Source organism: Phragmites australis, chromosome 10 (genome assembly GCF_958298935.1).
Source record: "Phragmites australis chromosome 10, lpPhrAust1.1, whole genome shotgun sequence".
NCBI lineage: Eukaryota > Viridiplantae > Streptophyta > Magnoliopsida > Poales > Poaceae > Phragmites > Phragmites australis.
In genome coordinates, this window is record NC_084930.1 from 29,605,609 (window position 1) to 29,633,253 (window position 27,645).

The following is a 27,645-nucleotide window of genomic DNA, read 5'->3' on the forward strand; positions in this document are numbered from 1 at the left end:
AAGGTTTGTCAAGGAGTATTGATAACCTTCCGTTCTACTACTTACTACCGGTAACACCGGGTACACCCAGCAGTTACTCCCTTCACGACTTGACTGCCCTTCGCCCCACCCGTGGGCCCACCGATTTCAATCCAGAGCCGGAAACGAACAGAAACCGATGCCGAAAAGCCTCCACCACGACCATCCGCCGAGGCGACCCACCCCGAACAAGGGGAACAAAACGAAATGCGAAGGCGGAAAAATTTCTGGCCCCTGTCCTCCGCTCTCCCCCCTCGAAGCGATAGATAGAATAGAGGCGGACGCCTCCTCCTCCTCCTCCTCCTCCATCCACCACCACCTCCTCCTCCTCGGCTCCGGCTCCGGCTCCGCCCCCCAAAACCCCCTCGCGATCTAGGGTTTCCGGCCGCCGCGGCGCCAATGGCGGGCACGCGCGACCGCTGGTCCTGGGACGTGCCGGGGTTCGAGCCTCCGGCCGCGACGCCGACAGCGATGCCGCGGGCGCCTCCGACGGCCATGGTGCCCCGCCCCTCCCCCGGGGCGCCCCGTGCGGCGGCCGGCGCGGTGCCCATCGCCGACCGGCTCGACCAGCTCGCGGACAGCGTCCAGGTGCTCCCCTCGCTTGGTGCTTTGGATTTGGTAACGGCGGATGTTTGTGGTGTGCTTGGGTTTAGCTCAATTTGTCGGGGGAGAGGTGTCGTAAGCTGGTGTTTTAGCTTGCAAGGTGCTGGGTGTGCTGCCAGTGATCAAGCATTTTGCATCGGCCGAGCGGGAAAATTGAGATAAATTTGTACATTTCCCTTCACAGGTTTATGAATTAGCACGAGCTGATTGGCCCAGTGATTTGGAGTTCTGTTGATTGCTGTGCTTTGACTGGACACCATTTTGCTCGATCTGTTTGGGCCTAACTGAAGTGGGTATAGAGCTCACGGTGGTAGTTTAAATGCAGATAGGTGTTGGAGATTTTGAAATTTGTTTGGTTGGCGAGCCAAATTGGACTGTGTGTGTCCAATCAGCTCTGCCTTCGGTTGAGGTGATTAAGAGTATGTGCTTGTTGAGCTCGTGTCCTTCGGTTACTGGTGTTGGTTGGACAATAGCTGATGATAGTGTCATAGGTTCTAAGTATGGATTTGCAGCATCATAAGTGATATAGCTACCTGATCACTAGGAATCAAGGAGTGGAAATGAAAAATTGAGCCAAAAAAAGGAAAAACAAACCCTGGCCTTCTGTTGATGTTTGAAATGTTAAAGATAACTTAGCTTTGGAATGTTAACATGGTTTTTAGGTTTTATCCAGTTTAGTGTGTTTACTACCAGGTTATCACGATAGTATGACATCAAATCTGATTTATCGGCCATGATAGTGTATTTGTTCAGTTCATGCTTTTTGTCTATCTGTGTTGGCATTTGTCACTTATGGCAAATTTTTATACTCCGCATGTAGCTTGCTAGAGAAGACTGCTTGGAACTCAGACAGGAAGCCAGCGACCTTCTCGAGTACTCCAATGCAAAATTGGGTCGTGTCACTCGCTATCTTGGATTTCTTGCTGACAGAACTCGAAAATTAGGTAAGCACAACATCTCTTTTTCATTTGTTTCAGTAAACTGAAGCAGTAGCTTTGATTCTGCTATTAATCTATTATTGGATTATTGTCGGGGCACCGTTGATCATCCATGGAACTCTATTTCGTTCTATGTTTTGCCTCGGTTCATCTTGATTATGTTAGTCTTCACAGTGCTTTCTTTCCTTGGATTAGTAAGATGGGGTTTAAAGGACTCTTAGAACATGTTAAATACTTCCAGTGAAATTTAGTTAGTTAGCAACTCATACTTCCACACTCATGCTCTCAATTGAGTTATCATCTTTGTATTTTATATTATTTTTCATCGTTTCCTGATATTTCTACTTTAGATCAAGCTGCCCTTGAGACTGAAGCTAGAATCTCTCCTTTGATTCACGAGAAGAAAAGGCTTTTCAATGACCTGTTAACCTTGAAAGGTACACCACTATATTCCTTACTGCCTTGCTTGCACATATCTTTTACTTATGGTGTATTTTTAGTGTTCGGAATAAATGAATAATTGTCAACATCTTGCAGGCAATGTCAAAGTGTTTTGTCGTAGCAGACCACTATTTGAAGATGAGGGTCCATCAGTGGTAGAGTTTCCAGATGATTTTACTATCCGCGTAAACACTGGAGATGAGTCTTTAACCAATCCTAAGAAGGATTATGAGTTTGATAGGGTATATGGACCCCACATTGGTCAAGGTAAGAATGGTGGGGTGGAGTTCTCATATATATTCTTGTAAATGGTAGGTGTACTGTGTACAACAATGTAGGATACAATTCAAACGAGCTAGATTGTTTAAAACCTTGATGGAATACAATCTTTGTAATATTATTGTATTCTTACACTGTTCTTTCATTCATGTTTTCCAGGTGAACTTTTCCAAGATGTTCAACCGTTTGTGCAATCTGCACTGGATGGGTACAATATTTCCATATTTGCATATGGTCAAAGCTGCTCTGGAAAAACACATACACTGGTAATCATCAACACCTTTGTGTTGTAATTGTTTTTCCTGAACTCCCATACTTTAATATATGAATTGTTGAACTGCTGATCGCAAACGAAAAAAGTAATTGTTCAGGTTGCATTTGGCACCATCCTATGTTTGAGAAATCCTGTTTAATCTACTACTTTGGATCAGGCCATGTGCGAATTGTCTCTTAGCACCTAATTAATGTCTTACTTGATATGGCAAATACTATCTTAAATACCTCTTCCATAGTACTGCGCTACGCGGAAATGGAACCACAAATGGAGTCTAACTGAACTTTTCTTGAAAGAACATGCATTCTAATGCAATCTGACACCCTTTGCTTACTTACAATAGGCACCCTGTCTCACTGACATGTGGGACCACATATGTTACTGACAGTGGGCCATGGGGACAAATAATGAGTTGCCAATCTGCCACAGTGGCATTTCCTTAAATTCCCCTCTTACAACACGCAATCAATCAAAGCATTTTTTCTTATGTTTAAGCAATAGTAAAGTATACTGAAAGGCCTACAACCTCACAGGTAGTCCAAGAACTCACCCAAGACACACGTACACTAGTAGTGGTATGATTTTTGGTGCTGCAATGGCTTGTTGCCTTTTCTGTTTTCTTCTCTATTTATACACTGCTGACCACTACAATATGACCTGGGTCAATCAGCTAATAACTACAACCATTACTGCTTTAATTAGCTATTATTCTCCCTAATCAGCGAGCTGGTCCTTAGTGCCGACGAAATCAGCACTAATCCTCCCATCTTCCCGACACTCCTTGATGAAGTGGTAGCGCACATCGATGTGTTTGTTACGTTCATGGAAGACAGGGTTTTGTATCAGCGGTAAGGCTGACTTGTCAATCTTCAGCTTGACGATGTCGGCGTCCCTCCCCTTGAAGTCGACGAGCAGCCGAGCCAACCACACCGCCTGTGTGGTTGCGGTAGTGGCAGCAACATACTCCGCCTCACAGGACGAGAGTGCCACCACCTTTTGCTTGAGAGCGTGCCAACTCACCAAGCTGCTGCCGTAGAAGAACAAACCGCCGGATGTACTCCTTGTGTCAACATCGCCGGTGAGGTCGCTGTTAGTGTACCCGACAAGCTGTGCCTCCGCTGTCCTCCCGTAGTGGCAACTGAGACTTAACGTCCCAGCCACATAGCGCAGGATCCTCTTCACTGCCGCCATGTGTTCCTCCGTAGGTCGCTCCATGAAGCGACTCACGTACCCCATGCTGAAAGCAAGGTCTGGCCTTATGTGGACAAGATAACAGTGGCTTCCAATGATCCTCCGGTACTGAGTGACGTCCACTTCCGCCGCCGTGCTGTCACGGCTCAGCTTGAGCCGCTCCTCCATGTGGGTGTGCGCAGGGTTGCAGTCCTGCATCCCCGCCATCTCTAGGATGCGCTTGGCGTAATGCGTCTGGCACAGCGTGATCCCGCTGCTACTTTGCTGCACCTTGATGCCAAGGTAGAAAGAGAGCAACCCAAGGTTGCTCATCCTGAACCTCGCCTTCATCTCCTTGAAGCGGTTGATCTCTGCCTCGGCTGATCCAGTGATGATCAAGTCATCCACATAGACCCCGAGGAGCAACAACGAGTCGCCATGGCCACGCCTGTACATCGCCGCCTCATGCGGGCTCTGCTCGAACCTGGGAGATCGCAATGTCGTGTACAACTTCTCGTTCCAAGCCCGCGGTGCTTGTCGCAGCCCGTAGAGCGCCTTCCGCAGGCGCATCACCTTCTGTTTTGCTCCGACGACGACGAAGCCCGGTGGCTGCGCGACGTACACGTCCTCCGCCAAATCGCCGTTGAGGAAAGCCGACTTCACATCCATGTGATGCACCGGCCAGCCATCTTGCGCAGCAACAGCTAGCAGCAACTGAACGGACTCAAGACGAGCAACGGGTGCAAATACCTCATCGAAGTCAATGCCCGGTTGCTGCACATAGCCCTTGGCGACGAGGCGAGCCTTATGCTTGATCATTGCTCCTGTCGTTCTTCTTGAGCTTGAAGACCCACTTCAGCCCAATAGGTCGATGCCTATGAGGAAGCGATGGAGTCCATCTCCACCAGCGACCATGTCCCGTTCTGCTCGATGGAGTCCATCTCCTCACGCATGACCGCCTGCCATTCTGGATCGTGCTCTGCTTCAGCGAAGGAGTGCGACCCTCCCTCCTCGTTGGCCAGCAGCAGCCCCTCGCCATTGACGATGCGATTGGCAAGGCCTGGTGCCTCTCCCCCTCCAAGCACGTCGTCGATGCGACGGTAACGGAGAGGGGAGGAGTCGTGGTACGCATCCAGCCTAGCGGAGTCGTTTGGCGGAGGAGAGACAAACTTCAGGAGCGAGGCCGCCGCAGGAGAAGCCCCTGTGGGCGTGACCCCTGCCCCTGTGGACGAGAAGGGCGCGGATGCGTCGCCTGCAAGGGGGCCTGATGCCCCTGCGGGCGCTGTCGATGTACGGCCAACGTGCGGACCTGTAGGTGGGTTCGCCGCGGAGGACGCCCCTACGGACGTGGGCGACGAGATCGCACCTGTGGGTGCCGGCGCAGCAGGATAAGCGCCTTCTGCGCTGCATGCGGACGGAGCCAACGCGCCTGGGTGGATGTAGTTGACCACTGCCTCTATATGGAAGTCAGGTGTGGCTGTTCCACCGTCTTGCAGCACTGCCTCCTAGTCCCAGCCGACGTCCTCGTCAAAAACGACGTCGTGGGAGATGTGGACGCGCCGGGACTGGGGCTTGAGCATGCGTTATGCCTTGGAGCCATCCTCATAGCCGATGAAGACCATCGGGGTGTTGCGGTTGTCGAGCTTTCGCAGGCTTCGTCGTGTATCCTTTACATAACCAAGACACCTGAATGTATGCAATTAGCTTACCGTCAGCTTGTGCCCGTGCCACGCCTCAAATGGCGTCTCGCCGTCAAGATCGGCACCCGGTTGAGCAGGTAGACAGCCGTGGTCACAGCCTTCCCACAAAATTCTGCAGGCATCTTCCGTTGTTTCAGGAGGGCGCGTGCGGTGGTGAGGATGGTCTGGTTCCTCCTTTCCACCACGCCATTTTGCTGCGGCATGTACGGCGCGGAGAAGTGCCGCTGCACACCGTGGTCCTTGCAGTGGCGCGCGAATTCAACGGAGGTGAACTCGCCGCCATTGTCTGTGCATAGAACGCGGAGCTTGTGCCCTCTCTCCACCTCTGCAGCAGCCTGGAACTTCGTGATGGCCGTTGCAGCATCACTTTTTTGCTGTGAGAAGCGCCAGCCACATGTAGCGGCTGGCGTCATCTACCAACAGCAAAAAATAGCGGCGCCCGCCTGGCGTCGCCGACATGATGGGGCCGCAGAGGTCGCGTGGACGAGGTCTAGGGCGCCCTTTGCTTGGTACTTCGCCTTGGCTGGGAACGGGGCTCGGCGATGCTTCGTCATGACGCATGTGTCGCAGAGCTGCTCCATGTGTTCTAGCCGCAGAAGACCACGCACCATGTCCTGGCGGCCAAGCTGGTGCAGCGCATCGAAGCTGATGTGGCTGTAGCGGGCGTGCCAGCGCCACGAGTCGTCATTGTGCTGCATCGCGAGACAGATGGGGCGTGCGACGTTGAGGCGTAGGATGTAGAGCCAGTTCCGCCCGCGGTTCACCTTGGCGATGAGATGGCGCCGGCGATCCTAGATGCGCAGCACGCCATCCTCGATCAGCACCTTCGAGCCACACTCATCGAATTGGCCGATGCTGATGATGTTGTTCTTCAAGCGCGGGATGAAGTAGACGTCGGAGAGCGTCTTGTGCTCGCTGTTCTTCTCGGCGACCAGCACTGTGCCGAAGTCTCGACGAGCGATCCGTCGCCGAACCGTACAGTTCCCTGTACCGCGCGATCAAGCTTGGTGAAGACGTCGCTGCGGCCCGTCATGTGGCTGGTGGCGCCAGTGTCGAGGTACCAGCCCTCCTGGAGTTCACCGGCATCCGCCTTGCCGAGGAACGCCTGCGCTCGCGGTTTATCGAGGTGGACTGTTGTCGACGCTAGCGCGGTGTCGTCGTTCAGCGCACAGACCTGCGCCATCAGTAGCGCATGCTTGTAGTCGTCCTCCTGCACAGGTGCGCCTGACCTCGCTTGGGCTGGTGGCAATCACGAGCCCAGTGACCGGTACGCCCGCAATTGCGACATGCGTCGCGGTCGTCGTTGCGGGCAGCGTTCTTGCCATCAGCCGCGCCCTTCTTGCGCGAGCCACGGGAGCGACGATTCTTGTCGTCGCCTTTGGTAGACCGTGACCCCCCTCGCTAGCTCGCCTTTCCTTCTGGAGCGCAAGCCACTGCTCCTCCGTGAGCAGCAGCTTGCCATCAAATGTCGATGGCAGCACCTGGTCCGGGTCGAGGCGGTCCTCCGCCGCCTTGAGCTGTCCCGTGACCTCCTCGATCGTCAGCGTTGAGATGTCGAGGAGCGTCTTGATGGAGAGCGCGATCGGCGCGAACTTGGCAGGACAACACGTAGGTACTTGGCCACAACCTTGGCGTTGTCGACCGGATCACCGAGTACCTCCAGCTGGTGGACGATCCCGGTGAGGCGCATGGCGAAGTCGTCGATTGACTTGCCGCCGCAGAAGGAGATTGCCTCGTAGTCCTTCCTCACCTTCTGGGCAGTCGCCTTGCGAGAGCGCTCGGAGCCGACGCGCATTGTCTTGATCGCGTTCCAGGCCTCCTTTGCCGTCTTCTTCGCAAGGGAGGTGACCATCTCCGGCGGGACTGCGTGAAAGATGGCCTCCATTGTCAACCTATCGTCGACCCTGTCCACGCCGCTCTTGTCCACGGCCTCCCAGAGGCTGCGGGCTTCAAGCATCACCTCCATTATCGCCGACCACTCGGCGTAGTTGTGCTTGGTGAGCAGCGGGTACGTGCCTCCGACATCTCTCACCACGCGCTGTACCACAGGCGCAGGAGCTGCAGAAGGGCCATCTTCACCCGCCATGACACCTTGCTGATACCAATTGAAAGGCCTACAGCCTCACAGGTAGCTTAAGAACTCACCTAAGACACACGTACACTAGCAGTGATATGTTTTTGGTGCTGCAATGGCTTGCTGTCTTTTCTGTTTTCTTCTCTATTTATACACTGCTGACCACTACAATATGATATGGGTCAATCAGCTAATAACTACAGCCATTACTGCTTTAATTAGCTATTATTCTCCCTAATCTGCTAGCTGGAAATCCCTGGGTTAATCAGCTAATAACTACAACCATTACTACTTTAATTGGCTATTATTCTCCCTAATTAGCTAGCTGAAAATCTGCACACATCAAGGCTTATTGCTAACATATACCTCGGTTGGTTGTGTATTTCATGTTGTCTCGCCAAAGAAAAAAATTATTGAACATCTATGAAAATGAAACAAGTTTTTTAATCACTTGTGCATAAACAAACATAATGTCGCTTCTGAAATGGCACTCTTATATAGGTTTCGAGGGTAATTGTAGTATGTTATAGAGCTTTCATATGTAATGCTAATGTTACATCTATCTCACTTTGTCATCTGGTATCAGTATTTAAGCTCTTTGCTGACATGTTTTGAAGTACATGTATGCAACTTTTTACTAAAATTTTGTGCTGTTTCCAGGAAGGATCTAGTCATGATCGTGGTTTATATCTGCGGAGCTTTGAGGAGCTGTTTGATCTTTCAAACTCAGATACTACTTCCACTGCACACTTTAACTTCTATTTTACTGCCTGTGAGCTCTACAATGATCAGGTGCCTATGACCTCTACAAACATTCAGTCACTGATATTCTCTATGCTATTAAGAAACATGTTTCTCTGTGTTATGTTAATATGCATGCATTCCCTTGATTAGATGCTATAAAGCTTAATTTTTTTATTAGTTAAATTTATGTATTCTTTACACCACAGGTTAGGGATTTGCTTTCAGAATCTCGAAGCACTGTCCCAAAAGTTCGCATGGGTGTGCAAGAATCCTTCGTGGAACTTGTGCAAGAGAAGGTTGAAAATCCACTGGAGTTTTCTGGGGCACTAAAGACAGCACTTCAAAATCGATCTATAAATTCGCTAAAGGCCATGGTTTCTCACCTGTATGTGAATTATTTCCTATTTTGTCTTGTTTTGCGTTGAAAACTATCACTCTTTATATTAAACATCCTTCTGCAATTTGGAATTTAGTTTTTTTTTTGTTTAACTCTTGGTATAATTATTTTTAGCTTGTAACGAACTAATGATGCATGTAACTTTGGTGCCAACTCCATTTGTGCGCCAGTTTTTTTATTTATTAAATGGCCCACTTTCCTGCTGCTTGTTACTTATTGGTCTCTTTTTTGTATCAGCTGATGAAGTATAGGTTGTTAATACCTTTGTTTTGGTACTTTTTGTTCATTTCCTGCTTCACTTTCACTTGTTATTAAAATTTGGATTGTTTGGTTTATTGTTTCAGTCACTTATTTTTTAGAAATACTAAAATTCTGGTTTCTTGCAGGATTATTACCATCCATATACACTACAGAAATTGTGTAACAGGAGAGCACCGGTACAGTAAGCTTTCTCTAGTGGATTTGCCAGCAAGTGAAAGCCTGCTTGAAGAAGATGCCAATAGGGACAATGTAACAGATTTTTTGCATGTCTCGAAATCACTTTCTGCGTAAGTAGCTTGCTTGAAAGCCATGTCTCTAGTTTTCTGTTTTTTTTTTATCATTGGCGATTTGATTCCCAGTAGAAGTGACCAGTTGTTATGTAAGACTCTACATTTGGTGGTGCATGTTTTTTCCTTTCTTATTTCCTTGTATATAAAGTTTCCTTGTGATTTTTTTGGTCTGCATAGGTTGGGGGATGCTTTAGCCTCTTTGAGTGCAAAGAAGGAGCCTGTGCTGTCTGGTAATTCAAGAATCACACAAATCTTAGCTGATTCTCTAGGTAATTTCCTGTTTGGGTTATTACTTTGTTTTGATGGCTTTCTGATGGTAACATGTCAGAAGTATTTTTGTTTAATGAATTAGTTAACAGCTATGTCTTAGCTCCTTTCTCTCAAGGAAAATACACTTGCGTCATGGAAAACAAAAGATCTTATTTTGCCTAAGGGAATGGTCCTGCTTCCTGGGAAGCAGAGTTATAATGTAATCTTCCACATCTGGTACTGCTTGTGGTTTGACATGGCTTAATTGGCTCAGGAAGTAGCTCGAAGATCTTGTTGATTGTGCATGTAAGTCCAAGTGCTTCAAATGTGTCAAGAACTTTGTCCACGCTCAGTTTTTCTGCAAGAGCAAGAAATGCTGAACTGAGCCTTGGAAATCGTGATACAATCAAGAAATGGAAAGATGTGGTATGATTTTTGAACATTTTGATTGATCTCTACATTGTCCCAAGATCTCTTATAACTGGTGTTACTCTGTCACACAAGTCCTGCGAATTTTTTCCGCAAATACACATGTTAGGTGCGGTTGGACTTGTGTTGCATTCTTCCTCAAGTCTCGTATTGATGCACACCATAGTAAGAGTAAGTAGAGCTCAGGGAGGAAGAAGGGAGGAGATGAGGGGAAAGAGAGCGGTTGGAAACTATGCTGGCCACGAGAAATTCTTTATGGGAGATGCACTGCTGAGCAATTTTTTTTCATGGTGCATTTTTTTTCTTCTATTTTAAGAGAAGGTGATACACAGTTCCTTGATGCATATGATTATTTGTGTCTGTTCTAATAAGGAATTTTAGTGCTGCATATACCATGAATTTAGTGGTTAGAATAATTTAAATAGTATTTTTATTAACATAAATATATATTAGATAGCTGGATCCTTGAATCCCATTTTACAAATGTGCTGAACGAGGCACCCACATGCAAGTCCAAACACTGACAGTGCACCAGCGTTGGAGTTAAATTACTTATAGCCACCTTTCTGGTTTATTTACAGGCGAATGATTCACGCAAAGAATTGCATGACAAAGAAAAGGAGGTTCTAGACTTGCAGCAAGAAACTATGGGGTTAAAACATTCTCTTAAAGAGGCTAACGGCCAGTGCACACTGCTGTTCAACGAAGTACAGAAGGCCTGGAGAGTTTCTTCTACGCTCCAAGCTGATCTCAAGGTTGGTGTTCTTTTAATATATCTCCAGTATATACTTCTGTTATGAATCGAACTAATGCTCAATTAATTCTGCTATGGTATGTTATCGACTTATCTGAATTCTGAAGTTTGAATGATAATTTGTCGGAGCTGCCATTTTACAGCATCCTGGGACTACTTAATTTTAAGATGATGTCATTAGCAAAGTTATGGTATTTCAAGGAGAGATTTATGTCATGTTTGAGTGAATCTTATTTCCTCATTGGATGAAGCATTGTCCAATTCGATGGGCTTATTGCTTGCAGTAAAGGTTCATATATTGAATTGCTTCTTATTTGCTTGTTCTTGAGGAGTAAGAGAAAAAGTTTGTGGTCTTGTTTCTGTTAAGGGTATTATAGTCCTTTCCTGTATTCTAGGGTTTGTGGTTCTCTTGTACTACATATATTCCTTTGGGATTGGATAATAGACAAGCTTCACATTCATAACATGGTATTAAGGCTGTAAGGTAGTTCTTCGGTCCCAGTAGAGGCTCCACAAGTGCTTCCGCTTGCTACCACCGGGAGGAGCAATCTTCGCTCCTGGGGGCGGCCACCACCACTAGCTGTAGTTTAGTAGCAGTGTGTCGCAGCAGCAGCAGCTACCACCGGTGGTCACCGTCATCTTCGTCGAGCTGCAGCTTCCCCAACTTGTGTTGTGGTCGCTAGATCCCATGTCACCTTCTGGCGCGTAGCAGCAGCCAGCACAAGCTCTTCCTGAGCAGATCTGCCATCGTCCACCCCCCTTCCCATGCAAGCGCTTCTCCAGCTCATGCCGTGGTCAACAACCTCTTTCACCTTCTAGTGCGTGAATTTTGCGCGCAGCTAGACCACATCGGCCTGGCTCCCTTGTCATCGTCACCGGCTTCGATCTGGTCGTCCCGCGCTCGATCCACATCATCACCGGTTGTCCTCACTGGGGCCTCCGTCACCAGACCTCTACACTAACCCCTAACATTACCGCACCACCGGGGGCTCGCTGATTTGCCGAGCTCCGTTCGGATCTGGCCGCCCCTAAGATGGTGGCTTCTCTGCGCAGCCAGCTTGCGCCATGAGGCCGTATGGCGGTGGTGCACCTGCTCTTCTCCCGTAGCCTGCACATGCTCTCGGGTCACCACCGCTTAGGTTTGCTCGAGCTTGGGGGTCCGTCACCGCGTCGGGTCTCGTCTCCCCCGATCTGCGGCTGCTGCTACCTCTCTTGCTCCAAGCTCCTGTAGATCTGTGAGAGGAGGTCGTCCTCCCGGCTAGAACTGGCTTGCCTACGCCTCTCTGGTCCTCTCCACCGGCGCACTCCACCATGCTTCTTTTGAGTGCTCTTGCAGGGCTCAAGTGTGGGAGGATGGATTCATTTAGCTACTGTTTGGGCTCCACATCTTTTGTGCCGTTGCTTTTGGGAAGCAGCCTGCTCGTGCTTGTTCCAAGTGCTGTGCGTCTTGTGTTGGGCCATTCTTTCGGTTAGCTTGCTAGGCTATACTTGCAATTCGGCGTGCTGTTTGGAAGATGTCGTGCTGCTAGCTATCTTTTGTCGCTACTGCCAGTATCCGAGTCTAGTTGAGTCGTTCCGTTGCGTCCATCCAAATTCGTTGCGTTCAAGCCTTGAGTCGTTTGTGCCACGCAAGTCCATATAATCTTTGTCGGTTGCCGATTACCACGTTTCATTTTGTGGTTGGCCATGCTTTCGGCTAATCACTTCTCGTTGTCGTTGATGCGGCTTTGCCTTCTCGGTCCTACAACCCCTGACCGCTGCTTGTAGCTTCGCAGATTGTTCAGTCCAGACCTGTTTGGATTTGAGCGGCACTTGTCCGGACTTATGCGTGACCCGTCTGCTGCTACTCTTTGCCGCCTCTGTTGCGATTGTTGACTAGTGGCATTTCTTTGTCATTTATCATCACGACTCTCTACCTTTGTGCTTCTCTTCACACCTCTTCGGTTTGGCAAGGTTTTCATGTTTTGCAAGCTACAACAATGGTGGCTACTCAACCTTCGGATGTTTATCTAGTGTTGTAATGTGTCTAAGTCTAGTGCTTAATGTCGTACCCTCTTCAAATGCAATGCTATTGCATACGCCTTGCATTTGAGAGGGGGGTGTTAAGGGTATTATAATGCTTTCCTGTATTCTAGGGTATGGGGTTCTCTTGTATTACATATACCCCTTTGGGGCTGGATAATAGACAAGCTTCACATTCGTAACAGTTTCAAGGACAAGCTTTATATTAGCCAGTCTTCTTATTTCTTGGACAGGCCATATCAAGTTTATCTTCTATATGTACCTTTTCTTTGGATCCTGTGGATCTTCACTCTTTTGTGCAACATATTATTATCATTAATAGTATATTTTCAGTTTTTCACATAGTCTCCTCCCCTACTATTCCCTAAAATGAAAGGCCTTAAGTTCTTAAGTGGATAGCTACATTTGTTCATCTCTAGTTTTACACCTGTTATGATACATCTATTTGATATAAGTAATTGTGATGTCCTGGCCCTTGGTTATAGTTTACTTTATCAAATAGCTGCAAAATTCAACATACAGTGTTCCTTACATTTTTTTCAAGCTCTTAAAAACTGAAGGTACTTGACATGTCAGTTGTTCCGTTGTTGATTGCAGTCTGAAAATTTAATGCTTTCTGAGAAGCACAAGATTGAAAAAGAGCAGAATAACCAGCTAAGGGATCAGATTTCTCATCTTCTGAAAGTTGAACAAGAGCAAAAACTTAAGATTCAGGAACGTGATTTAACAATTCAGTCACTACAGGTTAAATTTTTAATCCATCTGTCTATTTTTCTAGCAACCATATTCACTGAATTATATTTGGCAGCGCCTACTTTTTCTGTAATATTTTTTTTTTGTCCTGTTACTTATTTATAAATATCATAGGTTTCAGTTCATTCTTTTTCTTGACGTCTGACGAATGCGTCTGACGAATGTGGTTGTTAACATGCATTGAGATTCTTAATCTGTCCACTGTACTATCTATTACATATGAAAGCTAGGCTAATATTAGTCTTGTGGTTTATATGTAGGGGGCTCAGTTTATCATTTTGGAGTTCTTTGCTCCATGTGGACAACTTTGATATGTCAAGTAATCCATTAGATGGCTGGCACTGTTTACATAAAGCAACCTATAAATGGTTGGCACAGTTTAGCTCCATAATGAAGACATTACCATGGGATGGGAACATGTCAACCCTTACGAGTGTTTCTCAGAATGCAGCCATAAATTGTATGCTCCCCATTTCCTAGACATGATGCCGCATTGCCACATCTAACAACACAGTGCCAGCCTGCTGCGAGTGGTCGCTTTTTGCCATGACATTATCATATAGGTTCCATGTTTATATAAGAGTTCTCTATCCAACTATACGAAATCTCAACATCCCAACTGATCTACATTTTCAAACATGTTCTATGCTCATTAGGGGCTGTGACCAGTGAGATTACTGTCATTGTAATCCATCATGTCTCCTCATCAGGGACTGCCAGTCAAATTCAGTTTATGGATTGGGAAATGCCATTACAATCTACTTGTTGAGATTGCACCCGTACTGTCATGCGGTTAGGAATTTAAGAGTATGGTATAGCTCCATATGTTACATTCTTTGTAAACCTGCTGATCATGCGGTTCCACTAATTGATGTACTATGTTTAATGCATATAACTTCTACCATGCCTGATGATCCCTTGTGGCTTTTGTGCCTTTTCTTTTATACAACTTGCAGGCAAAACTTAAGTCTATTGAGTCTCAACTTAATGAGGCCCTGAATGCTAGTGATGCTAGATCAACTATTGGGTCTGAATCTGCTTCAGTTATTTCTTCCCCAAAGATAACAGAATCAACTGCTGACTCGTTGTCAGTGACTAAAAGGCTTGAGGAGGAACTAGCAAAAAGGGATGCCCTTATTGAGGTATTAATTAATACTCCATGGGACCTTTCATCACTAAGTGTCACCTGTTCCACCTCAAATGCATGTAATCTAAGGTCTTTGTTCTGTAGTCAATTATGCAACTATCATAAGTTAGCTCAAATTGTTTTGAATGATGGACTTATTCTGATTGATAGTTAATATATGCCCATAGAGAGCGAGCTGAATTTGATCCCCTTGAGTTGGTTGAACATTTAGTTGCATGAGTGAACAAATTCTATTGATAGTGCACAACAGGATCTGTAGTGATCCGTATCATTAGTTACCTTCAGATCCAAGTCTTGATTAGATAAGATTGTTAGCAGATTTGGTTAGTTAAGATTTGTTAGTGGAGTGTACTGGCTGGCCATATAATGCACGCTCATGTCACATTGGAAGGCAAGCAATGAACAATCAAGAAACTAGTCTCATGTATACCCTCATGTCTCACGCCTCTCCCTCAACCTAGCAGCTCTACCTCCCCGAACTCCCTCTTTCCTGCAGCGCTCTCTTTCAATAGCGCCTTTCTACCTCCAAGTCGTCGCCGCCCAACCTCACTCCGATGGATGTTTATCCCTTAGAAACCAATCCATATTGATAGTATGCTATCACTACTTGGACAGATTAGTATTGATAACAGGAAAAGTTGCAACTTCAGAAGTAGAACGAGTTCCTAATGGTATTGATGGTTGGTTGTGCCAGGGTGTCATCTGTCACGAACTGTATTTAACTGTTACGAACATGAATTCTAAGCAGAGCTTATGTGACCTGCCAGCTTGAATCTGACTACTGCTTTGTTTTTAACATTTGTTTTACTATCTCCAACTACAACTCTTCAAGTTTAGAGGAGACATGTTCACACTGATTTACAATTTTATTTTAAAAGCTTTGACTGAGTACATTTTTCTATATAAAGTTTGCTGATTGGAAGTTGAACTTTTGCTTCCTTCCACTGCTACTAATCTTTCAGAGATTCTTGCCATGATTGTGCGTTTCACCATGCCTATCATGTGTGATTTTTCTGTTCTTTATGTCTATGCTAACACAAGTCATGTTTACTGTTGACTGGTTGGAACTTCTTCTGGTTTTCTTACAATTTGGTCTAAAATTCTTTAGTAGTTCCTTCATTCGGTTTATCTCATGTTTTCGGACCTTCATATTCTTTTCCTTGACAAATGCAGAAATTGCATGAAGAGAATGAGAAGCTGTTTGACAGACTTACAGAAAAGACGGGATTAGGAAGCTTGCCACAGGTTGTCCCAAAAAAAATTCTTTATTCTATTTTTGTGCTGAACTAGATCCTATTCAATTATTTTATTGACATGCTGGGCTGCCTTTCTGCATGTGAAAAGGCCCAAAGATTCATGACACTTTGTGCTGTGTCAGAGATATTTCTAGGACACCTTGATGCAGCTTTTCCCTGCATTTGTATTAAGGAAAACAGCAAAGATTCGTCATTCTAAAATCTGCAGTTGAGGCTTTGCTAAGAGTGATGATCAATATCTTTCATTTCTTATGGTGTCTACCCAAATTTATTTTATGAAACTCAGAATAGCTGTCTGAAATATTCTCTGTTCATTTAACTTGACTAACTTAGTAAACACCACTTTTGTGCGTATTAGAAAAATGCTCCTAATCTTTCTAGTGCTCCTTGTTCATTTCTTCAATTTTGAATAACATGAATTTCTGACTGAATAATTGTCGTTAAATTTATTTAAAAATAAGCTTATTGTAGTGTACAAATTTAGCATTGGCATGGGAGTTGTAGTTACAAGTTACTGTGTTTTTTTTAACTCTTAATCTGTCTTTTATTTCAAAGTGGGAAATGGTAAAAAACTTTTATTTATAAACAGTGATTATGATAACATTTCTGCTTATCACATGTGAAGACGTGACCTATCAGTACCTGTGTTCCCAAAAAAATTGAACAAAGTTATCATGTAATAACTACTTGTTCGTAGGCTTCAAGCCCATCTGCAAACAAGCCAACTAATGCTCAGGGAAGGGAAGTAGGCAGGTAAACATTTCTACACGTATAATCAGTTAATAATATCTAAAGAACATTAAGAAGTGATGGAGCTGCAATTTACCGCTCTATTTGCAGGAGTGACAGCACCAAAAGCCAATCGCCAGATGTGTTTGCATCACCAGTGTCTCAGGACAAATCCGGAAACAGTGGAGCTATTGTGAAATCAAGCAATGAGTTAGCTAAAACTACACCTGCTGGGGAGTATCTCACATCTGCACTGATAGATTTTGATCCTGATCAGTTTGAGGGATTTGCTGCAATAGCTGATGGTGCTAATAAGCTTTTGATGCTGGTAAGTAATACCAATCCAATAGAGAATATTCATATTGTACTTACTATATTTCTGCTCCTCAGAACTAAACTAGTTTCACCTCATCTATTCCATACATTTATTGAAGCTGTGGAACATAGTGGTCCTCCACTGCATCAGATGACCATTTAGTAATTAGATGATCTTTTTGTTCTGGATTACTCGATCAGAGTTTGAAAATATAGTACCTGTCAGGATACTGCTGTGCGGTTGGTACTTGGTAGATATTCTTATTTAACCAGGTTTTGTATTAACTAAGCTATTTTGCAAAGAGTGAGGTGGCTCATTTTTTTTGAATTCTGAGCCTTTTGGCTGGTCTCTGGCGAACATCAATAGGCCGGTTTGATGAATTCTCACTTTACCCTATATCCTTACAAAAGCAACCAAACTTTTTGATATTTATTGAGGAATAATAATGACAATGCTGCTCAGCGTTGGTGGAAATTGTCTGTTACACCCACTTGGCACAAATAGGATACAACAAGGTTTGGGTGCTGGTTGGCTGGTATCACTGCTGACCATCTAGTTTCTGGTCTTATCAACCCTGTTTGAAATCTCTCACCAAGTACATATGAACTGAGCTCTTTTTCTTTTTGCCAGATGCCTCTATTTTGTACATGGAATGAGTGTATGACACACATTGCAATTTCATTTTGTTCAGCAATGCGATGGACAGTTTTTTCTTTCTTTCTTGGGCTTCCTTTATTTACCTGGAGATTGGGGTGTTGTGTGATGTTTTGATTATGTGGTCAGACGTTCAGGTCATAGAGGGATATGATTGCCCGGACCCACCTACTCATTCCAATTGATGATTTACTTCCTATTTAATTGGGGTTTCATTTTGTTCACATGGTTGGTGAAAAAATCCTGGTCCTGCCCTCTTACATCCCTAAGTGCATACATACCATTCATCTTTCTTCTGTCCGTTTATTTTCTAAGGCTTGTTTCTGTTATTTTTGTTTTACAATGTCATGATACTCCGTTCATAGTTCATGTTGATTCCCTAGCACTAGTGATAGTGGAAATATGCGTGCAGGTTTTGGCTGCAGTTATCAAAGCTGGTGCTGCTAGGGAGCATGAGATACTTGCTGAGATCCGAGATGCTGTGTTTTCATTCATTCGTAAAATGGAAGCACGAAAAGTTATGGATACCATGCTAGTTTCAAGGGTCAGGATATTATACATTAGATCTTTGCTTGCTAGGTCACCAGAACTACAGTCCATCAAGGTATGATGTCGCTGTTTTGTTTATTCTTATTTATAAGAAATCAAAGCAGCCATCTTATACTTTTGCATTTAGTCTGACGGTATTTGTCCTTTTTCCCTTGCTCCATAAAGGTTTCTCCAGTTGAGCGTTTCTTGGAGAAATCAAATACCGGTCGAAGTAGAAGTTCTAGCAGAGGAAGTAGTCCTGGGAGATCTCCTGTTTACCACCATGATCATGGTTCGCGTACTTCCTTAGTTGATGAACATGTGCATGGTTTCAAGGTGAACATTAAACAGGAAAAGAAATCAAAATTCTCCTCAATTGTTCTGAAGCTTCGTGGTATTGAGGAGGTAAATTTTGTTCTTTGGATGTAACTTATCAATAACTCTATTATCCTCTTAATCTTGCTGACATCATTTACATGGGACTAGTTGACAGATTGGGCATTTCCCTAGTTGCTTATTTGTACAGATTGTAGGTAGTCGTAGTGAAGTTAATGTGTTGAGCTAGGATACTTGACATCTGTTCTGTTCCTTTTGGACCACTCTAGTGCTAATGTCAATATAATTGGACAGGAGACTTGGAGACAACATGTCACTGGAGGAAAGCTTCGGGAAATTACTGAGGAAGCCAAGGCTTTTTCAATTGGTAACAAAGCTTTAGCTGCTCTCTTCGTTCACACACCAGCTGGTGAATTACAACGCCAAATACGGGCATGGCTTGCTGAGAACTTTGAGTTTTTATCTGTGACTGGTGGTGATATTGCTGGAGGAGCTACTGGACAGCTTGAACTTCTGTCCACTGCTATTATGGATGGATGGATGGCTGGTCTTGGTACAGCGCAGCCCCCCACCACTGATGCTTTAGGCCAGCTGTTATCGCAATACACAAAGCGTGTTTACACATCACAGCTACAGCACTTGAAGGTTTTATTTTCTGGAGTCATAATCTGTTCCAACAATTTTATTAAGGTTGTGTGTCTTATCCTTCACAATCTTGCAGGACATAGCTGGCACATTGGCAACAGAGGAGGCTGATGATTACGCACATGTCAGTAAGCTCCGTTCTGCTCTGGAGTCTGTTGATCACAAAAGAAGAAAGGTTACTGCCAACACATCTTTCCCTCTCGGTTTTTCATCTTTCTACCTGTTCACTTGCCAGAACCCTGATATTTATTTCCTCTGTGAATACAGTTGTTATGCCAGTAGTTATAATTTAGGTGATGGAATAATTTTTCTTGCTCTACGATCTATTTAAAATGTCAATGTGAAAGTTTTATTATTTAGCTTGAAGAGGATGAACGTGAATAATAATGGTCACTGCCTGGTAGGATTCTCATAGCCATAAATGTATGACTTGCAGTTATTTATGCATTCATGTTTTAGCTTACTATGCTTCAACTATTTTACTGGACATTTGTACTTGTGACATCTCAACTATATATAGTGGACATTTGTACTTGTGGCATCTCAAGTTCTCAGCTATGTCATACTCTTATCAGATCATGCAACAAATGCGGACTGACACTGCCTTGTTAACCAAAGAAGAAGGCGGTTCACCTATTCGAAATCCTCCTACTGCTGCTGAGGACGCACGATTAGCGTCTCTCATATCTCTCGATAATATCTTAAAACAAGTCAAGGTTTGATGCTTCTATTTGTATATAATTGTTTTGTTTATAGCTTTTATGTTCCCCTGGGAAACATGTTTACAAACTGGCCATGCTTGCTCATTTTGTTTTATTAGGAAGTAATGAGACAAAGCTCTGCAAGACCTTTGAGAAGATCCAAAAAGAAAGCATTGCTAGAAACATTGGATGACCTCTTGGCACAGATGCCTTCTCTTCTTGATATAGATCATCCATGTGCACGGAAGCAGATTATGGAGGCACAGAAACTTGTAGAGGTATGTAGATAGTATGTTGGAATAATTTCTCTTAATTTAATGGAATAGTAATTAAATATCAGCAGAAAGCCTGCAGGCCAGTTTTACTAAGAAAGCTGGAAACATAAATACTACTTTTTGGAAGTGTTATGATGAAATGATGAAGGAATTTGTGCCTTAGCGAGATAGTTTTCCCTACATATTGATTGCCATTATACTCCTGTTTCATAACATTGGTCAATAACCACCATGCGCATAGGCCAAGGAAAGCACAACTCTAAGAAAAAAGTTAATAACAATTAACAAACGACAAGATGCACCCCTATTAAATGAAAATTCGATGAACATTTAACCTTTTTTGCATCATTAAAGTTGGGGAAGAGTGTGGATATATTGCAACATCTGCACTCTTGTTTTCCTCGATGGACAGATATTGTGAAGATTGTGAAACGGAGGGAGTGATTTGTATGTATAGGTTTAGTGGGTTGATCTTGCTTATGTTTATGTTACTCTGCAGATGCCTTTTTTCTTTACTGTATAACTCCATACATCTCCAATCTAAATTAACTAAGTATCATTTTTAACTGAGATCCTGATCAGAATATCAGATATTAGGATTTGGCTTGCCTGTGTTTCACAACTTATCTTGTGCGTAAAATCCTAGCTCTTGTGCCATTTTATAGCTCATGCATCGTGATATGCCAGAGCTAGGGTTGTTTGACAGCACATTGCGAAGTATGAAGCCCAAACGCATTATTTCTTTCTACTTTAGGTAGCAAGTTTCGTTTTAAAATTACCTTCAACTTTAGGGAAGTTATAATCTTACAGCAGCAGCAGCAGCCGTATCCATGGATCTTCGTGCACAAATCACTAGAGAAATGTTTGTTACAATTACCACATTATCTTCATGCCTTCTGATTGAGATCCAAAGAACAAAAGTGCACCTAAAGAAAAGCACTCCAGAGTCAACGTATCAAACAATCAGACCTTGCTAAAAGACTTTGAGAGAATGTAAGACTACTATTAATGAAATGATACGCAACTCTGCTGCGCGTTCAAGAAAAAAAAAAGAATGTAAGACTACACAACACCTTTCTATCTCTCTCACAATTAGACAACTTAATTTAGCTTTTACTCCAAGAATTGATACAAATATTACCTTGACTGGAATTGTGGAGAGAGGAGCACATCCGTCCAATAGACTTGATGTCAATATAGAGTCGGTCCTCATGGGCCAGAATAATATGTTACCATATATATACTTAACACCCCCCCCCCCCCCCCCCCAAAAAAAAACTTAAGGTGGTATAGGAAGCTCAGAAACACTGAGTTTGAGTAGATGATATCATGTTACCTTGACTAGAATTGTGGAGAGAGGAGCATATCTGTCCAGTAGACTAGATGCCAATATATAGTCTGTCCCAATGGACCGGCCAGAATAATATGTTACCATATATACTTAACAACAAAGACTTCTGCAACAATTTGCAGTTTCTACCCTAGTTTTGATAAATACTTCCATGTATTTGTGCAGTCACTGCAAGAAGACCCCGATGATCCCGCCCCTAATTTGCAGTCTAATGCATTGGGAGAGGGCGAAGTTTCACAGTGGAACGTACTGCAGTTCAACACAGGAACGACCGCGCCTTTCATCATAAAATGTGGAGCGAATTCGAGCTGTGAGCTGGTGATCAAGGCTGATCTGCAAGTCCAGGAGCCTAAAGGTGATGAGGTAATCCGTGTTGTTCCAAGACCATCTGTTCTTGCAGAATTGAGTTTTGAGGAAATAAAAGGCGTGTTTGAGCAATTACCAGAGGCAGTCAGCTTGCTTGCCTTGGCACGAACAGCCGATGGTACAAGGGCCAGGTATTCTAGACTGTACAGAACTTTAGCTAGCAAAGTGCCGGCCTTGAAGGAAATCGTCGCGGAGATGGAGAGAGGTGGTGTCTTCAAGGATGTCCGATCATAGTGTTAGTCCCATTATTAGAGTTATATGTAATGTTGTATATGGATTCCATTTGAGGAAACATGTAGGTAGAACTCAATAAACCATGGTTATTTGTAACTGTTTTTGTTTATACTATGAGGAAGCTTATGTTGTAACACTATTCTTTGGCAAGAGATGTTCCTTGCCCCTGCCTGTCATACCTCACGATGGATGCGTAAGGTCTCAAAATACAATATAGCTGTAGTTGGTAAAATGTTTGTGTAGTGCTTCAATTTTGATGAACTTTTCAGCGTAAGAAGTTATCCTTCATTTCAAGGTTCATTTCCATTAGATTTATATTTGTTTAAAAAAATATTTAATTGGTTGTATCTGTTTGGATAGATAAAATTGAGTTTTTGTTTGGTTAATCTAATCGGAAGTCGTATAAGTGGATGTAAGACTTAAAATTATAATTATTCGTATAAAAATAATTTTATGATATTGATAAGTAGGTACTAGCGTGTATCTATCTGATCAGCTGCAGATATATATTTATATTGATTATAAATAATCAAATATACTTCTAATACCTTTTGATCAGGTTGCTTGCATGTAGACGACCAATCGTACTAGTGTTGATGCAGAGGCTAAATCGAATGTGCATGCTACATTGCTACTCGTCGCACACGCTGATCTCTTTCTTTCACACAGTTCGGACTTTTGGGCGCAAGCGCTCTGGAGACCTCGAGATTTTGTCCGTACTAGGCCTTCTGCCCCCTTCTCGCCGCCACCTGAACCCCCTTCTCGTCTCGCCGGCTTCGCCGCCTCCTGCATCCTCGCAACCCGCGCCGCCACCACCCCCTTTTCCGTCCGATTTAGTGTACTGAGGATACCTACTCGGGATTCATCCCTCCCCGCGCGGCGATGTCGGCGACGCCGCTTCCCCCGCCGGCGCAGCCGCCTGCGCCCCCGGGCCCCGACGGCGCGGCAGCGCTCCCGCCCCCGCCGGGCACGGACATGACGGGGATCTGCTTCCGCGACCAGCTGTGGCTAAACACCTACCCGCTCGACCGCAACCTCGTCTTCGACTACTTCGCGCTCTCCCCCTTCTACGACATCACCTGCAACAACGAGTCCCTCCGCTCGCGCCAAATCCACCCCCTCGACATGTCCCACCTCACGTACAACCCTAGCTTCCCTGTTGCCTCCCTCGTCTCTCCCCAATCAACAAAAAAATTGGTTTGGTGTTAGCTTGTTTTGATCCGTGTGGCGTGGTGGTCGCAGGAAGATGACGGGGATCGAGTACTTGCTGACCGATGTGATGGAGCCGCACCTCTTCGTGATCCGCAAGCAGAGGCGGGAGAGCCCTGAGAAATCGAACGCCATGCTTGCTTACTACATCCTTGACGGCTCCATCTACCAAGCGCCGCAGCTCTGCAACGTCTTCGCCTCCCGCATTGTAAATCTTCCCTTCCTTTTCCCTATGTCTTGCAATGGGATTGTAGCTTCTACCGCTCCCTGACTGGCAATGCGATTGCGAAGTGGTATAACTGTTGTTGGTTAGTTGGCCCTTGCGTTTTGTAGGCATTTCTGTGGCTCGTACCAATTTAGTTGTGTATTTTAGGCTCCTTGGTATTTTTCCCCTGAACTGTTCTTGTAACACTGCAGAGTAGGGCTATGCATCATATATCTAAAGCTTTTACTGTGGCATGCTCGAAGTTGGAGAAGATTGGAAATGGTAAGATCCTTGCTTCTTACCTATTCTGTACGTTCCTTTCCTTTTTACCTGTTTAGCATATGATCAAATGTGAAAATGTCTTATCCCCATGGCAAGATAGCTAGTTGAAAACTTCACCTCTTAAATGACATTGAGATCAAAACTTCAGTCAACTTTGTTGTATCGCAAGTGATACTCCTGTGGAATAATCAGCTTACTTAATGTTTCATGGCTTTCTATAATTGAACAATAGAAACAAATATTCACCAGCTTTATTGCTCAGAGATAAACCTGTGATAGGTTTATCATTTGGTTCGCAAAAAGGAACAGTATATAAATTTGTGACTGTATGCCTCTAAAGCATTGGATATTCTGATTTATAAATCAACTGACTAAAAATTGAAGAACCAGCTGACTCCTACAAAATAATAGCCACTCTTTATCTACCCCTGTTTTATGACAGCCCCGCTAAATTTAAATCCCTGAAATTTGTAGCTTATTAATGAAATTTGGTGTTAAAGATCCCCCAATTCTTTTTAGTCTGCAAGCTGTGCTCCATCTGTTTGCACCAGTGTTTTACAATCCGGGTTCCCAACAAGAATCAGGTTACATGTCAGTTTTGTGTTACTGAGCCAAGTGCCTTTTCTTTGCGTTTTTCTCGATTTTGTTGTTTGTCAACCTCTTAATAGCATTAATTTCTAACATTGGTTTAGCAATAGCACTTAAATGCCCTAAACCCCACCAACTTTAGAGATCCTGGTGTTTGGACCAGGATATCTGTAATTCTTGTTATCACTGGTTTTTGGAACCCTGGTTGGCAGAACACAGTGAACACTGGGCAGTGTGTGGCAACTGGTTGTGCACACTTTCTTATAATTCGTTTTATCTTGAACCATTGATCATGATTTTTAGTGATAATTGCATGAAAGATCACATGCATGAAATAGTTGCTGCGTATATTCATAAATCACATGTTGCTTGTACTCCATGGTAGCTGCATTTATGTTGTCTGTTGTTTCTTCCTCATACTTTGCAAATAGAAGTGTCACTGGGAATGTCTGTTTTGGTATATCGCAGTGGAAACTGAGTCTGATGCAGCAACCTCTGAATCAAAGACCCAAAAGGAAGCAATCGATGTGAAGGAATTGAAACGAATTGATCATATCCTCTCATCCTTGAAACGAAAGGTAATATGGTTCTTTTTTACTGTGGTGAATAACTTAATATGTAATGTAAATCAGAAAAAAAACTTATGTTATCACATCACTTGGTGGATAGTAACTCTAATTAGACAACAGAGTAAATGTTGTGTCGAGAACTTCAGAACCATCCTTGGCTATCTTCTGCGTACAAATTGTAGAGTTTTCTCTGATTACTGGCGAGTTTTGTTGTCTTACCATAGCCAGAAAGTTAATGGGTGGTTATTGTTGATCTTTTCAAGAACACGGCATGCATTTCATTACCAGAGTAGTTATTTGTTGAACTCGTCGTCCTGTTATGTACACTTTTAGTTAATTATGTTTTCGAATTTATGATATCGTTTATTTGCAGATGCCTCCTGCTCCTCCCCCTCCACCTTTTCCCGAGGGCTATGTCCCACCATCAGCATCAGAACAAGAGAAAGCACCAGATGATATGCTGGCCTCAGAGGCACTGCCTCCCCAAATCGACCCTATCATTGATCAAGGCCCTGCTAAAAGACCACGATTCCAATGAGATTTGTTGGTTAAATCCGGCTGATACAATAGCGACCTATATGTTAGAAAGTGGCAAATGTGGACTCTGAATTCTGTGTAACGGTTATTTAAGGACGAAAACAGGACCACCCCTTGGTGGCGTGATAATTTCGACAGCTCTGGGATAGCTTGTAGATTAGCCAATGTTATCTGATCTGGTGTTATCTACTGTTGTTGTTGACCATGCAAATGATTTCCATTCTACAATAATGATATTGGCGTCAAGAAGCACGAAGATAAAAATATTGTTGCTGAAAGCTTTCCAGTCATCAGAAATAGCCTGCACTACGCATAAATTGCACCCTCGAAGGGTTACGCTCCGATGAAAACAGTATTTAGAAATGAGGCATGATTGACTTGGACATCCTAGAATAAGTATGATGTAGAGACTAGTGAATAATTCTACAGTTATGAGAATACTTCTACGTAGCATGCACAAAATGGAAACTAATAACTAGACCCTCAAAATTGAAAATTTAACAAGAATTGCTATCATTCCTAGACAACATTTAGGATGATATATGTATGCCGATTAATCTCTTTTCAGGGTCTTTTTTTTACATTATGGTATTAATAGACACATCCAGTAAATGGAGCCATGTATGTTAACTTTCTATCATAAACCACATTTTGCACATTTAATATCCTAAATAATCAAATTGAACAAGTTTCCCAAATTTTAAAATGTTGGGGAATTCACCTCGAAAGTGTTTAACGACTATTGCAAGGCGTTATGCATTAAAGTGGAACACTCTGTATCTTACGTGTATACTTAGAATGGCTTATGGTCTGTTTGTTTCAGCTGGAGATTTTGAAAAGTAGTTTATAGAAGCTGGATTGTGAAAAGCTGGATTGTAAAAAGCTGGATTGTAAAAAGTTTTTAGATTGTAAATTCTAAAAAATTTTGATGGATATTTTAGTAAAATGGACTTTCACAATCTATTAAAAGCTGAGAAAAACTAGCTTATCATATTCTCACAATCCAACCAGCAGATTTTAAAAAGCTATAACAAAAAACTGCCTGTTTGTTTCAAATTCGGATTGTAAAAGTAGAGTCAACTTGTTAAGATTATAAAATTAATAGTATGACCATTACTATAGAATTGCATGCTGCCTACCATCTGTCAGGCGTACGTAACATCACTCGTACAATTCTGACCATCTGCTTATAACGAAGCATCTTCTATTTAAATAGTGTGTATAGTGTGTGGCATAGAACCTAATCTTTCCCACGCGTGTAAATTTAGATGTGTCGTATACGTCCCTATACCGCCGCTAAATTTAGATGTGACGTATACGTCCCTATACCGCCGCTAAATTTACAATGGAAGCCCCAAGGAAACTGGTCCCTCGGTTATAAAGTACTTAGAACCGATCTAATGTTGAGTACTAACTAATAAAGAGTCCGGCTTTCTCTAAAAATAATTTATACACCCGTCACTAGGGGTGGAAATGGATGGCAGGAAATCCGAATTATCCGATTCCGTATCCGTTAAAATGTAAATATGGATATTCGTATCCGTATTCGTTTCTGAAATGGATACTAAAATGGATATATCCGAATTCGTTTTCGAGATTCGGATTCAAATGTGGATATCCGAATTCGAGATATATCCGATTCGTATCCGTATCCGCCAACCAGGGAACCAAATTTTGCTAAAGTTTTAGAAATTTCAGATATGAACGAAATTCCAACCCAATCAAATTGGAACAATTTCAATCAAATTTCATCAAATTTCAGTTAAATTTGATCAAAAATTTAAATTTCCAACATGAATTTTGAACAAAATTTGTAAAATTCCGGCCCAATCAAAGTAGAACAAATTTCATTCGAATTTTATCAAATTTCAGTCAAATTTTTTCAAAAATTTAAATTTCCAACCTAAATTTCGAAGATCGAGTAGATATCCGAATGCGGATTCGTATTCGAACTATCCGATTCGTATTCGTATTCGAAGATATCCAGATCCGTATTCGTATTCGAATTAAAATATGGTAAATCGTACTATCCGAATTCGATTCCATGCGTATCCGATCCGTTTCCATCCCTACCCGTCACGAACCGATCTAAAATTCTGGGTCAATCCCCCTAGCGCGAGACCACGGCGACGCACGCAGGCAACGAGACACTAACGCGTGACTAGCCGGTGCGCTCATGAACGGCACGGCACGAACTGTGGACTGTGGTAACGCACCGCGCATCCTCGTCCACGGGACTTTGCATTGTAACAGTTGACCACGCATCTTCGTCCGCGCTGCTATCGGATATAGTGTAACGATTCTTCAAGAGAATAATTATA

General features: G+C 43.6%; 2 protein-coding genes across 2 annotated transcripts; both read left to right on the top strand.

Annotated features, from left to right (window-relative positions):
• The first annotated feature begins 174 nt into the window (after nucleotides 1-174).
• Nucleotides 175-22,166, top strand: LOC133930626 (kinesin-like protein KIN-14L). The gene is made up of 23 exons (XM_062377308.1): nucleotides 175-606; nucleotides 1,442-1,565; nucleotides 1,910-1,996; nucleotides 2,097-2,267; nucleotides 2,439-2,545; nucleotides 8,158-8,289; nucleotides 8,448-8,626; nucleotides 9,025-9,186; nucleotides 9,367-9,458; nucleotides 9,713-9,864; nucleotides 10,449-10,622; nucleotides 13,241-13,387; nucleotides 14,353-14,538; nucleotides 15,717-15,788; nucleotides 16,497-16,552; nucleotides 16,640-16,856; nucleotides 17,911-18,102; nucleotides 18,213-18,431; nucleotides 18,657-19,007; nucleotides 19,084-19,182; nucleotides 19,583-19,723; nucleotides 19,828-19,986; nucleotides 21,500-22,166. Exons 1-23 carry the CDS (start codon nucleotides 418-420, stop codon nucleotides 21,932-21,934), a joined length of 3,843 nt encoding a protein of 1,280 aa, XP_062233292.1. The 5' UTR covers nucleotides 175-417; the 3' UTR covers nucleotides 21,935-22,166.
• A 394-nt stretch (nucleotides 22,167-22,560) lies between these two features.
• LOC133930627 (mediator of RNA polymerase II transcription subunit 6) lies at nucleotides 22,561-25,497 on the top strand. The gene is made up of 5 exons (XM_062377309.1): nucleotides 22,561-23,073; nucleotides 23,177-23,351; nucleotides 23,561-23,630; nucleotides 24,687-24,796; nucleotides 25,161-25,497. The coding sequence occupies exons 1-5, from the start codon at nucleotides 22,817-22,819 to the stop codon at nucleotides 25,323-25,325; spliced, it is 777 nt and encodes a 258-aa protein (XP_062233293.1). The 5' UTR covers nucleotides 22,561-22,816; the 3' UTR covers nucleotides 25,326-25,497.
• Nucleotides 25,498-27,645: the final 2,148 nt, after the last annotated feature.